This window comes from Tenrec ecaudatus, chromosome 1 (genome assembly GCF_050624435.1).
Source record: "Tenrec ecaudatus isolate mTenEca1 chromosome 1, mTenEca1.hap1, whole genome shotgun sequence".
Classification (NCBI taxonomy): Eukaryota; Metazoa; Chordata; class Mammalia; order Afrosoricida; family Tenrecidae; genus Tenrec; species Tenrec ecaudatus.
The window spans coordinates 137,576,197-137,590,568 of record NC_134530.1 but is presented as its reverse complement, the minus strand read 5'-3'; the positions used below and the strand labels follow the sequence as shown (position 1 = coordinate 137,590,568).

Below are 14,372 nucleotides of genomic sequence, written 5' to 3'. Positions count from 1 at the left end.
GAGTAGAAGAAAAAGCAGATTGTTAACTGAGGCAGATTGTAGTGTGGGAGAAAATATGTGGATAGTCAGGGTCTCGGGAGAGAATTCAGTTCCAATTGGCTGAGAAGGAAACAGCCCCCCTGATAAGCTGGATCTCCCCCTCTGGGGAGCATGACCACCCCCAAATCGGAGCACCTCACAAGCATAATATAAAATAGAGTGAAATATATATTGTTTGTAAAAACTCAAACCACAGTCTTTTTGCTTAGCTCCCAGGAGCACGTGGGTGGCAGTGGGAGTTTAACATAAATCAACATAAGAAGAAGCCCACACTAAGGAATGCCAGAATTTAGCTACAGGGCCTGGGGACATTTGCATTGCAAAGACCTGCTGAAGCAAGTCTAACCTAACAGAGCACAGAGCTGGAGCCCAGAGTAAGGAGTTTATTTAATTTGATTCTATTCTAGCTGGCTAGGGCAAAAAATTAAAAATAAAATCCTCTGATTTAATAGGGCACCAGCAGTCTAGATAGGACAATAAGACCAGCTTTCCTCTCAGTGATTCTACACACAGCTAGGGAGGCCCTGTCAGTCCTGGGGCCCTACACAATGCTGTAGGAACACCCTGTCCCCTGCCCTTGCTGTAGTGCTACATGCAATGCAGGTATACCAGTGAATTCCAGTGCCAGTACTGCAGCGGGAATTGAAGCCTGCCACTGGTGCGAGCTTGCCTTTGAGAGTAACCCCACCCTGCGTCTGTGGAACCCTATATCAAGTGGGAACACCACCCTGCTACCTTGAGGAACAGTTGGAACTCCTTCAGCCCCACAGGCAGGTAATCAGGTCTCAATTATTCCCTTACTTACAACTCTATTTCTTTTTTCTTTACTCGCTTGCCATTCTGTCCTTCCCGCCACAGTAGGTCTCAATGAGCTCAGGCTTGTGTTGTGTATTTTTCTCTCTTTTTTCTCCTTCTTCCCCTCTCTTTTTGCCTTTTCCCTTCTTTCTCCTCTTTTCTCCCTCTCTTTCCTGTCATACGCCACTACTGGCTTCCAGGGCACCACCTTCCGCCTGGGGAAAATCAACCCAAATAGCAGGGGGAACTGCAGCCTGCCCTCTGTGGGAGTGCTGAACACCACACGAGGCAGCTGTGACAGCCTTCTAGAGTGCTGTGCTGCTGAGGAAACCTCCGTCTGACCTCTAAGGTGATCTCGCCAACTAGGGCAATTCCACCTAGCATCACTGGGTCCCTGCATTAAAGGGTCACACCAACCTGTCATCTTGGAGCAGGGTTTAAACCCCTCTGGCTCCACATTCAAGCAATCAGGGATGAGTTATCTCTTTATTCTTTATTTCCTCTTTCTTCCCTCTGTACCATCACAGTCAGTCTTAGAGTGCACAGTTGTCTCCCCCCTTATGTCTTGTTCGTCTCTCTTTCTTGTTCTCTTCTCCTTTCTGCTTTTATGATCCTCTCCCTCTCTTTGCTTCCACCTGCCACGGCTGCTTTCCAGACCACTACCCTGTGCTTAGTGCAACTCTGCCCACCCAATGGGGAGAGCTGCAGCCTTCCCCCTAAGACAGTGCTACACACAGCACGGCATGGGGTTCTGCTATCTCTTTATCTAGTTTTGTAATTTTCTCTCCTTCGCTTTCTATTTTCTTCTTTTTCTTTTGTTCTGTTTTTCTTTAACTTTTTCTTCTTTTCTCCTCTTTTTCTGTCTCTTCTCTTTCCTCCCACATTCTCAGCAGATTCGGTTCCCTATTTTCTTCACTGTTTTCACTTTTGTTTAGTCTGTGAATTTTATTTGTGTGAGTGTGTGAGTGGGTGGTAGTTTGCTTGGCAGTGTTGCTCCAGTCTTTGTTTTCTTTTCTCTCTCCTCTCCTTTCACTCTCATGTCACAAGCCACTAGGAGCCTCCAGGCCATTGCCCTCTGCCTAGGGAACCTCTGAAGCCCCAAATGGGGGAGCTCCAACATTCATTTGTTGGCTTTGCACACAGCTGGGAAAATCACACCAGTCCACTTCCATACACCAAGAAGCAGGAAGTTCTCCCATGAAAACAGTGAGAGGATCTCTAGCCTAAACCCAGAGGCCCTACAAGTGACTAGCAGAAACTCCTGCCCACCACTTGTGGGGCTCCACATTACTGCGGGAACATCCACCCAGCCTGCAAGGAGACCTCTTTGTCCATGGTAATTCCACCTGCCAGCTACAATGTAGCTCTACACCAAGGAGGGTATACCCAAATGCCATCTTCAGCACTTCAGTTGGAGAGGGAAACACCACAGGCCACCCAAGCTTCTCCAATCACTGTGAGGCCTACTTAGAAATCAGTCCGTGAGGCGACACCCTCATGGACCCAGCGTCAAATGAGAGGATTATCCAAGTCACATTCCAAATAACGGAATACTGTACGATTAGGGTAAGAGTGAAACCACAGGAAGATATAGCAATAGCCTGACCCCTCAATACAACTACCGGCAGGTAGCTCATAGAAGCACTCACCCAAGTCCCTCAAGAGAGACCCTAGTGCTCTTAGACTCTGGAAGATGGCCCCAGGCTCCTCTAAAACAACTCATGAACAGCACCAGTCCTAATAGCGTCAACGAAAAAAAGCAGGAGAAACAGAAGACAATGCTGAAAGAAGTCATGAACCTAATCATGTGCATAGAAGCAGCAGATATTGACCTGCCACAAAAATAAATTTTCAGAATACTGCTTGAAGTCATACAGGATATGAGGGAAGCAATACAGGAAATGGTTGAAATGATAGAGGAGATATAGTGTCTGGGGTCTTAAAGGCTTGAAGATAAACAAGTGGTCATCTAGCTCAGAAGCAACAAAGCCCACATGGAAGAAACATACCAGCCTTTGTGACTACGAGGTGTCGAAGGGAGCAGGTATCAGGCATCAAAGACCAAAAAATCATATGATTGTAAATGAGGGTGAGTGCAGGGTGCAGACCCAAAGCCCATCTATATGCAACTGGATACCCCCTTACTAAGGGTTGTGGGGATAAGATAAGCCAGTCAGGGTGCAGAGTAGCAACGGTGAAACATACAACTTTCCTCTAGTTCTTAAATGCTTCCTCCCCCAACTACCATGATCTCAATTCTACCTTACAAATCTGGCTGGACCAGAGTATGTAAATTGGTACAGATAGGAACTGGAAACACAGGGAATCCAGGTCAGATGACCCCTTCAGGACTAGTGCTGAGAGTGGCAATACCTGGAGGGTGGAGGGAAGGTGGGGTACAAAGGGGGAACCGATTACAAGGATCTACATATAACCTCCACCCTGGGGGATGGACAACAGAAAAATGGGTGAAGGGAGACATGTAAGATATGACAAAATAATAATTTATGAATTATGAAGGAGGGGGAGTGGAGAGGGAGGGAAGGGGAAAATGAGGAGCTGATATTAAGGGCTCAAGTAGAAAGCAAATGATTTGAGAATGATGATGGAAACAAATGTACAAATGTGCTTGACACAATGTATGTATGCATGGATTGTGATAAGAATTGTACGAGCCCCCAATAAGTGATTTTTAAAAAAAATCCCTTTTGGAGTTCTTAAACATTTCTTTGACAAATAGGTTAGTGAGTCTTCTAACTCATAGCAAAATATTATTTGAAATTATTATGACTATAAATTGAGTAATTATACCTTTTTTGAGAGAAATAATGATAGTAATAAATAAGTATAAAAGACACACAGTTATTATTCTGGGTATATGTATTTAATTTGAATTTTATAATTTAGATTCAGCATGAATTGCAATAAATGGATCTTCAGCAGTATTACTAATGGTAAAATTAGCCTTGCCATCTTCAGAAACATAAATTTTAATTCCTGTGCAATTGTCACCAATTTTATCTCCAGATATGACATCACAATAGGTGCCAGCAGGAAGTCCAGTTTGCAAAGTTAAAGACAATGGCCTGTAAAATGAAATTTAAGATGTAACTTGAGTTCAAGATAGCTAAAAACAAGAATATAGACTACCTCTAAAATAAACAGCTTAATTTTGTATCTTCACATGCTAAGCAAAGTGAAGAAAACCCAACATAAAGACAGAGGATTAAAATGGATGTCTCAGGATCTCTCATAAAAATACAGAGGTAAAAGTATAAAAAATGCAGAAAAATAAATACAGAGGAAAGTACAGTAAAACATGTACTTTTAGAACATACTATCAAAATAAAGTTGAAGGTAATCAATGAAGATTTGAGGGAATTATCACCCTTAGGTAAAATTACTACTCTTGATAAACAAATTATCTTCATCTGAACTGTCCTGAAGTTCAGAATTTAAATTTCATTTTTATTTCAAAAATCTCATTTTTCAAGAAGGTAAGTGAATTTTGACTAGAAGCAAAAATAATCGGGAATTTCAGTGAAGGAGTATATGGTTGAGTGTATGGTTTGAAACATAAATCTGTTTCATGTACGTTTACTTTGGTTCTCGTATCTGTAACAGACGGAATTGAAAGGATTCGCCATGGCCTCTTTTGGCAAGAACATAGAGAAGATGCCTTTCTCTCTCCCAGCAATCCGTAAATTCAACTAGACTAGATCGTGAATATGTAGGAAAGGACTTTTAACATTTTAACTGTTTTCCAAGAGGTATTCTGAAATCTAGTTCTGCATATGGAGAAATTAATATACTAGAGGCCAAGGACATATGTGTTAAAAATGAAAAGCCAGTAATTAACATTCAAAAATCCCTTACAGCAAATCATCAATCATGATACATAGACCTTATGTATATGCTTTAAAATTTATTTTTCCAAAGGAGTTAGAAAAAGGAAGGAAGTAAACCAAAGGAAACAGATATGAAAGCACTAAATGAGCTGGAAAAGAAATACTTCAATATTGAGATAGTACACTGGGAGCACTAGGAATAACCTTTTAGAGTTTTCATAACCCTCACATTAATTATCTTTGTGTAGGATATGTGAATATATGCCTGACATTATATATCCATGTCATATGCAAGAGTACCCAAAATGAGCTTTACAACCCAAAACCCTTGTCAATTGGAGACAAGGAGAATCAGAGCCATCCTCACTCTCCTATTATTTTCTGATCTCCGTATTTTCTTATTCTTCTACCTGGAGATTTTCCAGCATCAGACAAAAGTAAATGAACAGGAAGCGAACAGAATAAATCTGGAACATGATACTATACACCATTATAGTAATTGTTATCTATTTACCAGTCATCATTGTTAAAGACAATAAATCCTCTGTTTCCTCTTCCAAAAGCCACTTGGTTGCTTCCATTGTCCCACCAGTTGGTAAAAGGCTGGCCATCAACTACATTACGGAAAGCAACCATGTTCCTTTTAAAAAAAACCAGACATATAAAATGATAATAATGAATGCTTCAACAGTTGAAGATAAAATGTTTTAAAAAGTCTGTTATTCATCAATAATACTAAATAAATATCCCCACCTTATTTGACGCCATCGATGTTCACAAACCCAGTCATTGCCACAAGTTGTGTCTGGATTAATTGTAACTCTTTTAATCACTCCAGCATCGTTTGGTGGTCCAATCCAATCATTAATATCCTTAATTAGAAAAAAAGTTAATATTCTGAATGTTGCATATATGTGCCTCTTCCTTTCCAATACACCAAACCCAGTATTTCCTGCTGCTTACTCCTGCCTCTGCAGTTCCAATATTTAGCATCCAACTCTTAACCAAATCCCTTCTAGTGCTGTATTTAAAACATGGGTAAGATTTTCTTAATCTTTCTGTTTTTAAAAATAAGAAAATTGCTTATCAGTATCAGTATAGGCCATTCATGGAAGATCTTTAGTATCAGAACCCCAGGATGAAAACATGGACCCTATTATTACTAGTGAAAGAAACATCGTCAGTGAACTTAATTTCTCGGCACCTCAGTTTCCTAACCTATAAAATAGGACGATCATATTTTCTGTAACAAGATAATGTAATTTATTATAAAAGTACCTCAAATACAATCATTGCCTGACAGATATTTGCTTCATTCTTCTTTTTGGATATATGCATGAATCAGTCTCCCACAATATTACCTACTAAAGTTATCAAAGCTTTAATATTGCCTTTTTCCTGGTTGATACTTTGTAAGAAAGTCATAGTGGGGAAAATCCAGAAAAGTCTAAAAGGATCATTAATATGAAAGTTAAATCATCTGATGAAACGAGGAAAAACTAAAAATCACTAGGATGGAGAAATCTTGGAAAGGTAAATGTCATCAAATGTTTGAAGGGAGGCTTTTGGGGAAAATCAAAACAGCCCCTTAAAGTCATAAATAATACCTATTAGTGGACACTTTAAGAAGTTGTTTCAAAATGAAGAGCTGACTTATAAATATTGAAACTGTCTTCAAAAGAGGGAGTACTGTACAAAGAAGGGGGTTCTCAGATGGAAATGGAATCCGGAAGAAATTAATAAATATCCATCTGGTTAGTAGGAAAGATGATTTTCTGCTTTAGGTACAAAATTACTCTGTCATGCTGCTTCTAAAATCTTCAGTTTAAAAAGAAAATCTCCCACAAGCATCCCAAATACCTTCAAAATCTTAATTCTCTGTTCCCACTATTAATATTAATGTCTTTACCATACCCAAAATATTTTCCCCATTCTTTTCTTTCCTATAGTAGTTGGTGAACTACTCTTCTTAATTTATGAGTATATAATTTCCTTCTTTATATGCTAAACTTTATGTATGTAACTTCAGTTCCTATGTATCTGTATTCTGTCTTTAGTTTGTATTCCAAAGGGCTTTAAAAATAGATATTTTTAACATGTTTGTATTATTCTTGCTACAGAAAGGTACTATTTCAAGTTCTTTATAAATTATAACTTGTGTAATCCTCAATAATCCTATGAAATACATTCCTAAGAAAAATGTGTGTGTAGTTTATTGTAACCTGCTCCTATTTTTAAGAATTTTTTGTGGGGGAAGGTATATCTGTTATATTTCTGAAACATCTTGCATATTGTTTGACAGCAGAGACTATAAAATTTCCTTATTAAATATCTGCAATATCTAGTACATTACTTACATCGGAATACTGAATTTAACTTACTGTAAAGCTAAAACAAAAAATTATTTTTGTTTCTTGAAAAAAAATACTTTGGACAACACAAAACTTACTTTTCCATTCTCAAAATATCGTGGCCAACGGAAACTTGACATTACTCGTGTAAATCCATAAGGATGAGCAAGCATAAATCCAACTCCCATTTTATATAGTCTGAAAGTTACAAAATGCTACTATCAGAAAAGAAATGAATCATTTTTAACTGTCATTCAAATATAAGTTTAAAAATGAGGACATTTGTTCCTACCTGGGGTCCCAAAATGTAAGAATAGAGGCTCCTCCAGCTCCATGTCCCCGCTGGTTGTCATGGTTATCCACAAAGACCAGGGCTCTGTCAGAAGGCATGAACCCCCAGCCTTCTCCCCAGTTCCTATTAAAAATAAAATACAATAGTGGTATGACCTAAGTGTGTATCTCTTTTGCATAACCATCCTCATTTGCATAACCATCCTCATTAAATGTTCTCTCCAATTAGGTGATCAATCTGTTGTGTGCTGTTTATAACTGTGCAAGCACAAGCACATTATTTACAGATCATCTGCCTCTCTCTCTCTCTCTCTCTCTCTCTGAATGGGATTATTGTATTCCATTCATGTCACACATATAAGACTTGTTATGGAAAGGTTTTTCTATGAATTTGAATATGTTGTCATCTAGGTGGATTTCAGAAAGGTCAACATCGTTATCAGATAATTAAGAATAGCAAAGAAAGTTAAACTAAGGTTTCAGCGTTGTAGCTTATATACATTTTAATATTTTAATTAATTAATATATATGAATTACATTGTGTGGTATGGCTTTAGATGGCAGAACCATTTAAATAATAACCTAGCCATAACAGAATATATATAAATATTATTCCAACATAATATATTCACATCAAAGCTGCTAACTCAAAGGCCATCAAGTCAATTCAGACTGTTGACCCTATATCTCTAGATTACCTTTGAATTTCTAGACATACTTCCTTGTAATTGGTATCGTAGTAGTGACCAATTGAATTTGTTGAGCTAATACTTATTATCATTATTTGAATTTTTGACCAGAGCCAGAAAACTAAGCTCCTTGCTTTTAAGTGTGTTCTAACTCATAGTGATCCTAAGAAGAGAGTAGAACTGCTTACTAAGGTTACTGAGGCTGTAACTCTTTATGGAAGAAGACATCCTCATCTGGGGATTCCAATGATCAACCCTTCAGTTGGCAGCATAGCCCAACTATGTTACAGGGTCCCACATCCTTGACAACTGCCTAAAATAAACAAAGTTCTAAGAAGATAACTCATGTTGAGAAAACATATCTAATAAATAAGTGATATAATTCAAATAACAAACCACATCATATTTACTTTAAGTAAGTCATCTTCTCTCCATTCCATTTGCGCAGAACTGTGCCCAGTTTCGCACCATATTTAAATTCTGTCACACGACCAATTCCAAAGTAGTCACTGCTTTTAATTGGTTCACCACCCAGGTCAATTACCTAATAAAAATATATCATAGAAAATATTATTTAACATTAAAAAACCATGAAAGTATTTTAGTAAACAAATTTAGTATACAGAACTATTTATATTATTTGAACTATTTAAACTATTGATATTATTTGAAATGCTCAAAATGGTTTTCCTTACACCAAATATTTTTGTTATTTATTAGTCAAGGCACCCTAGGTGAGTTATGGTCTAAGCATTAGACAGCGAAATACAAGGTCAACAGTTCCAATCCACGAGCCTCCTCAAGAGAAAGATAGGGTATCTGCTCCTATAAAAATTTGTGATAAGAGATGTAAGAGGCCCCAATAAAAGTATATTAAAAAATTTACAGGTTCAGAAACCCTTAAAGGGCTGCTATGTCAGAATCCACTCAGTAGAAATAGGAAAGTAAATGCCACAATATTAAAAAGGGACATCAAGCCAAGGTGGGTCTGTTGACTTAGAAAAATAGATATAAATTTATGTATATAAATTATTTTACAACAATTGTTAATATTTCTAAATGCTTGATAAATATTAACTGATTTAATTCTGCAAAGAAATATAATACATAACCATTATCATTAGCTAGTTTATTTCTTCTATTTTAAAATTTGTTTCAAAGGGAGGTTAATCAAGTCCAAATTGATGTAGATATTAAACTTATAGCCACGGTTTAGATTCTGGTAGCTATATTATTATCTGCTTTCCATATGGCCTCTGGGAAAATGGTAAATGAAATGGTAAAGTTTGAAAATGAAATAAATACTCTGCACTTCCAGAGAATATATTGTTATAAGGCCTTCGATGTGCTCTCTCTCAACAGAAGGAGGTAAAATAAAAAGTAAAAATTTAAAACTGTCTATATAAATGACTCAGCAATTAACATAACGATTCAATTAAATGTACTATTTCTTCTTTAACAAACGAACTTGCATGATTTCATATGCACATATATGAGCTGATGTACCTCTTGGTAAATGAAAGGTTTACTTCCTTCAGGGAACCAGCTTGTGTTTAGATTATGAAGTTTATCCAGAATTGCTTTCATGTCTCCAGGCCACATGTGCTTCGAAGCATCAATTCTGAATCCGGCCACACCTATGTCAATGAGGTGGTTGAGATATTCAGCAATTTTAGAGCGCACGTAATCTTTCTCCAGTGCAAGATCCAGAAGCCCAACCAGACGACAATCTCTGACCTATTAAGGCAAAAAATATATAATTTACAAGCAAAAAATAATCTTTCATCTGATATCCATTAGCTTATTAACAAATATATATTTCCAGGGCATCTTATTTGCATGAGACAACGGGAATATTGAAATTCTAGTACAGACACAACTCAAATATTGCCTACCATAAAAATGGAGACTATAGGAAATAAAGTGAAAAAGTTTTTTAATAAATTTTTCTTCTTTTTTAATGACCTAAATTTCTTTCTTTTTATAAATAATTGGTTCAACTTAAAATACTTGTTTTCCTAGATAATATAAATTCACTTAGAATACATTTTAAAATAAAATTTCATATACTATATATAGATAATTAAGAACACTTAATCATGTTTCTGTGGAGCCTAAAAAACAAAACAAAGGGCGGTGGTTCGAACAGAGCAAGGAGATTCTCCGTGGTTGAAAAGCAGGAAAGGACTGTTTCAGGGTTGTATTCCTTCATTTGTAAACAAGCCATTTGAGAAGGTGGACTATGTGTAAAAGAATATGACATCAGGACTAGAGAAAAATCTCTTGGGCTACTTGTGATATGCAAGAGACATAACCTTGCTTGCTGAAAGTAAACTTGAAGCACTTACTGGTGCATATCAATGACTACATATTTCAGTATACATTACAACCAATGTGAGGAAAACAAAAATCCTTACAACAAGATGGGACTAAGCAACATCACGATAAACACAGAAAGGTAAAAAGTTATTAAGCATTTGCTTGGGTCCACAATCATCCATGAAAACAGAGATGTCTTTAGAAAGTTAAAATGCAAAGATACTCTTTTGATAACCTAGGTTCACTTGATCCAAGTCACGATAATTTTAGTCTCCTCATGTAAATGTGAAAGGTGGAGAAGAAATAAGGCAGACCAGATAAAAGTTGATGTCTATAAATTATGATGTTAGTGAAGAATACGGAATAAACAAAAGAATTGCCAAAGGAATAACTAAATCTCTCTTGGAAGGATGGCAAGAATGTTCCTTGAAAGTGAGGATGGAAAAGATTTCATGTCACCATGTCGAACATGTATATGATCAGTAGCGGCTTGGAAAAGGATAGTGTAATCAGTAAGCCAAAGGGCCAGCACACACAAGAAAGAGCCTCCACATGGACTGACAGGGCTGCATCAATCGACTCAAACACAGCAAACTGGGAGAATGGACCAAGGCCACGTGGTATTTCTTTCTGCGTCCACAGGGTCTCGAAGCGTCAAAATCAACGCCGTGGCACCAAGCAATCAGAGCTCATTATGATTAAGGATATAGGTAAATCTTCATTCAGAGAAGTATTTTTTAGGAAATACCTGATAAATATCATTGTAGTTCTCAATGTCTCCACTTCCAGTTCTACATTTGCCATCATTAAAATCCCAGGCAGAGTATGGGACTGATGGAAATTCCCTGCTTCCAGGGTTGAAGTAAGTCCCACAAGTGCTGCTTTTTCCTGCACTCACACCATTTCCACACATATGATTTATTACAGCATCCACATAGATACGGACCTGAAAAGCAACGTTTTTTTTTTAAGTTTGACTAACAGAAAGATGGAAATACAATGTTATTGATTTTATTTTACAGCATATAAATAAAACTGAAATATATAATTTTCATTACAGGTTTCTTGAAGTCCAGCGGTAAAAGGAAACTAACCTGAACAGGAGACCTATATGTGCTCTAGTCACTTGGACGTATGTTTACAAATATAATAAACTTGAAGAGCCTGAGACTCTCATAATTATGAAAAGACCCAAAGAGCTTTTTCTTGAGATGTTAGTGTCCGCGCAGACAGAATAGACTATTGCAACTTTAAATGTCCCTGGGTAACAGTAAGAAAGAAGCGGCCAAATGAGACTCTCTGCTTAGCATTTAAAGAGGTGAAGGTAAATATCAGCTTTTCACGACTTTGATGTGGTTTTCCTCATCAAAGACAGAAAACAAACATCTACCATCAATAATTCTATGGGGGCAAATATCAATGCATGTGGGTAGAGACACAAGAAAAAGAAAAGTGACAGCAAATATTGGGGACTTTAAAAAGTTCACGAGAAAATGCCATTGTCTTTCAATTCCACTTTTCCATGAACTTCTGAAACCCTTTGCATTGTTACAGGATTATGTCCCTAAGCACAGTCAAGAAAAGTTTATAACAGTAAGGATTAAAAATTAAAAACTTTCCCTGTTTATATATATATATATATATATATATATATATATATTTCAAACTCAGTTTACAATTACTTTAACATATAGCTGACACATTAAAAAAAGTTTACAAGTGTTGAATTCAAGGCAATAGTTACTTTTAATTTATAGGTAAAATTTGAAATGAAATAAAATATTTTAAAACAATAGAAAACTTTCTAAATGGAGCAAGAAACAGAGAGAGAGAGAAAAATATTTTAAGGGAAATTTTGACTTACACCGACATTGTTGCATCTGTTCACCATGTCTTTGAAATCCTCTTCATTTCCAGATCTTGTGCATAACTTGTAGCTAATTGGCTGGTATCTTTCCCACCAAGGTCTTGAAGGGTTATTAATGATAACATTTTCATTGGGTGGGGATATCTACAAATAATATGATCTTAATAAGTATTAAATCATGGCTTACTTTCTATCATTAAATGTGCTAGAAACTAAATGGTAATACAAAATTATTTCTCAGCCATAGCATACAGTTACATTTCTTTCAACCACCTGAAATTATTAATAGCACATTAAATGATCTGCTAAAAAAAGAACTTATCAAAAAAGTCGCTAACAATACTGATTTTTTTCATCAGAAACTTGTCTTACTTAGAGTATATGTGGGAAAAGAAAGTTATCTTGTTTAACAGATACAGACTGAAGTCTGTAATATATACTATGAACAATACCCACCTGAACCCCTCCAAATCCATTGGGAGCTAAGTATCGCTCACACTCAAGAGCAATGTCGTCCCAGCGCCACTCGAAGAGATGGACAATGGATGTCCGCCCAGGTTTGGTGTGCGGAGCATACTGAGCCCAGCAGAAGCCAATGGCTGACAGTAATAAAAAGAACTTCATTTTGCTTTGAAGTCAAGTGTTCTTTCTAGCAGCTATTTATATCCCTGCAAGAAGTATATTTCACAAAGTAAATGTTCACATAAATAAATACTTAGAGCAGAAACCATTTATTCATAATCTGAAAAGAATGATAAATAACTATGTTAACAGGTGAGGAACAGCCATAAAACCTCCCAGGAAATTATCTAAATGACCTTCCCCAACTCAATGTTTTTCTTATTGAGGGAATATTAGATTTTTCAAGCATCTGGTATTATATACATGCAAACAGTCCTTATCCATAGCCTATTTAATTTGGATTAGACCTAGCTACTGAGGTCCTTGACGCAAATCGAAGGAAAATAATAACAAGCCAATGAAGATTTTGCCTTAAATATTTATTTTCAAATGTTTGCACTATTTTAATTTTGGATTGAAGCAGGGTGGTTATTCAACTGTTTTTCACCCAAGTTTTAGGGACTTAGATTTCTTCATTTGGACGTCTTTGGAAATCAAATGCCCACGAGTTGGAGAGACAGACTACCCTAGCTCTGACTTCAAGCAATCTGCTTAATGATTTCAACAGTAGGTTTTCACATCTGTAATCAAATATTTCTCAACCCCGATAAAACACCAAATAAACTAATTTGTATCCCTTTTCCTTTTCTCTAAACTAAATCCTCACAAAAATACTAATAGTACAGTTGAGGAAAATGCACTCCATCCATACAAGTAATGATTGTCTACTTTTTCTGAAGCCTTGTGAATGATGGGTACAAGATGTTTATGTTATTTATTACATGAATGAATATTCAAACACAATAATAATAATAATATTAATAAATACATCGATTCAATGCCTACTCATAATGACTGTATAAGAAAAAGTAGAACTGCTCCCTAGAGTTTCGCAGCCGTCAATCTTTATGGCAGACTGCCTCGTCTTCTTCCTTCAGAGTGGCGGGTGACTTTGAATCACCAACCCTGAATGAAAACAATAATGCAAACAAAATATTTGAGATAGTAATAATGTCAATATATGGTCAAACCATTAAACATTATAGATTGAATGGATATAACATATGGCATGCGTAGGTATCTCAATAAAGCTGTAAAAATTTTGTTTAAAAATCAAGTTTACTTTTTAGTATAAAATAAACAAATCATTATAGGAGTAGAAAGGCTGGGGTGGGGGGAACTAGTATGAAATAATAGAGTCTTAACAGAACGACTTTGTGGACAGTGTATTTTTGACAGGATCATCAGGGAAGATATATCTAATGATAAGATTTCCAGCAGTTATTAGAAAGAGCTCATCACTTAAAAATCAGAGAAAGAACAAAGTAAATGGAGGGAGTTTCAAAAACTCACTGTCATCGAGTTGATGCTGACTCATAGTGACCCTTTGAGGCGGAGGCGGGGGGTGGGAGTAGAAACATGCTGGGAGTTTCAGAGACTGTAACTGCTTACAAGAGTGAAAAACTCTGTCTTTCTCCCACAGAGTGGCTAGTGGTTTTGAACTGTTGACCTTGCGAGCAAGACAGGAGAGGTAGACCAGAACATGGAGCAT

General features: G+C 36.6%; 1 protein-coding gene across 1 annotated transcript; it reads right to left on the bottom strand.

The window, feature by feature from the left end:
• Positions 1 to 3,730: 3,730 nt before the first annotated feature.
• Positions 3,731 to 12,861, bottom strand: AMY2B (amylase alpha 2B). The gene is made up of 10 exons (XM_075540276.1): positions 12,656 to 12,861; positions 12,197 to 12,343; positions 11,081 to 11,278; positions 9,520 to 9,750; positions 8,424 to 8,557; positions 7,326 to 7,448; positions 7,132 to 7,231; positions 5,436 to 5,554; positions 5,197 to 5,322; positions 3,731 to 3,920 (listed from the first exon to the last, which is right to left on the bottom strand). The coding sequence occupies exons 1-10, from the start codon at positions 12,821 to 12,823 to the stop codon at positions 3,731 to 3,733; spliced, it is 1,536 nt and encodes a 511-aa protein (XP_075396391.1). The 5' UTR covers positions 12,824 to 12,861.
• Positions 12,862 to 14,372: the final 1,511 nt, after the last annotated feature.

What these genes read in the sequence shown, in the direction of transcription:
- AMY2B (XM_075540276.1), bottom strand. Translation starts at nt 12,823, where the DNA reads ATGAAGTTCTTTTTATTACTGTCAGCCATTGGCTTCTGCTGGGCTCAG. An exon ending in AACCTTTCATTTACCAAGAG is followed by an intron (nt 8,558 to 9,519) that starts GTACATCAGCTC and finishes TATTTTTATTAG; the next exon opens with GTAATTGACCTGGGTGGTGA. An exon ending in CTTACATTTTGGGACCCCAG is followed by an intron (nt 7,232 to 7,325) that starts GTAGGAACAAAT and finishes TGTAACTTTCAG; the next exon opens with ACTATATAAAATGGGAGTTG.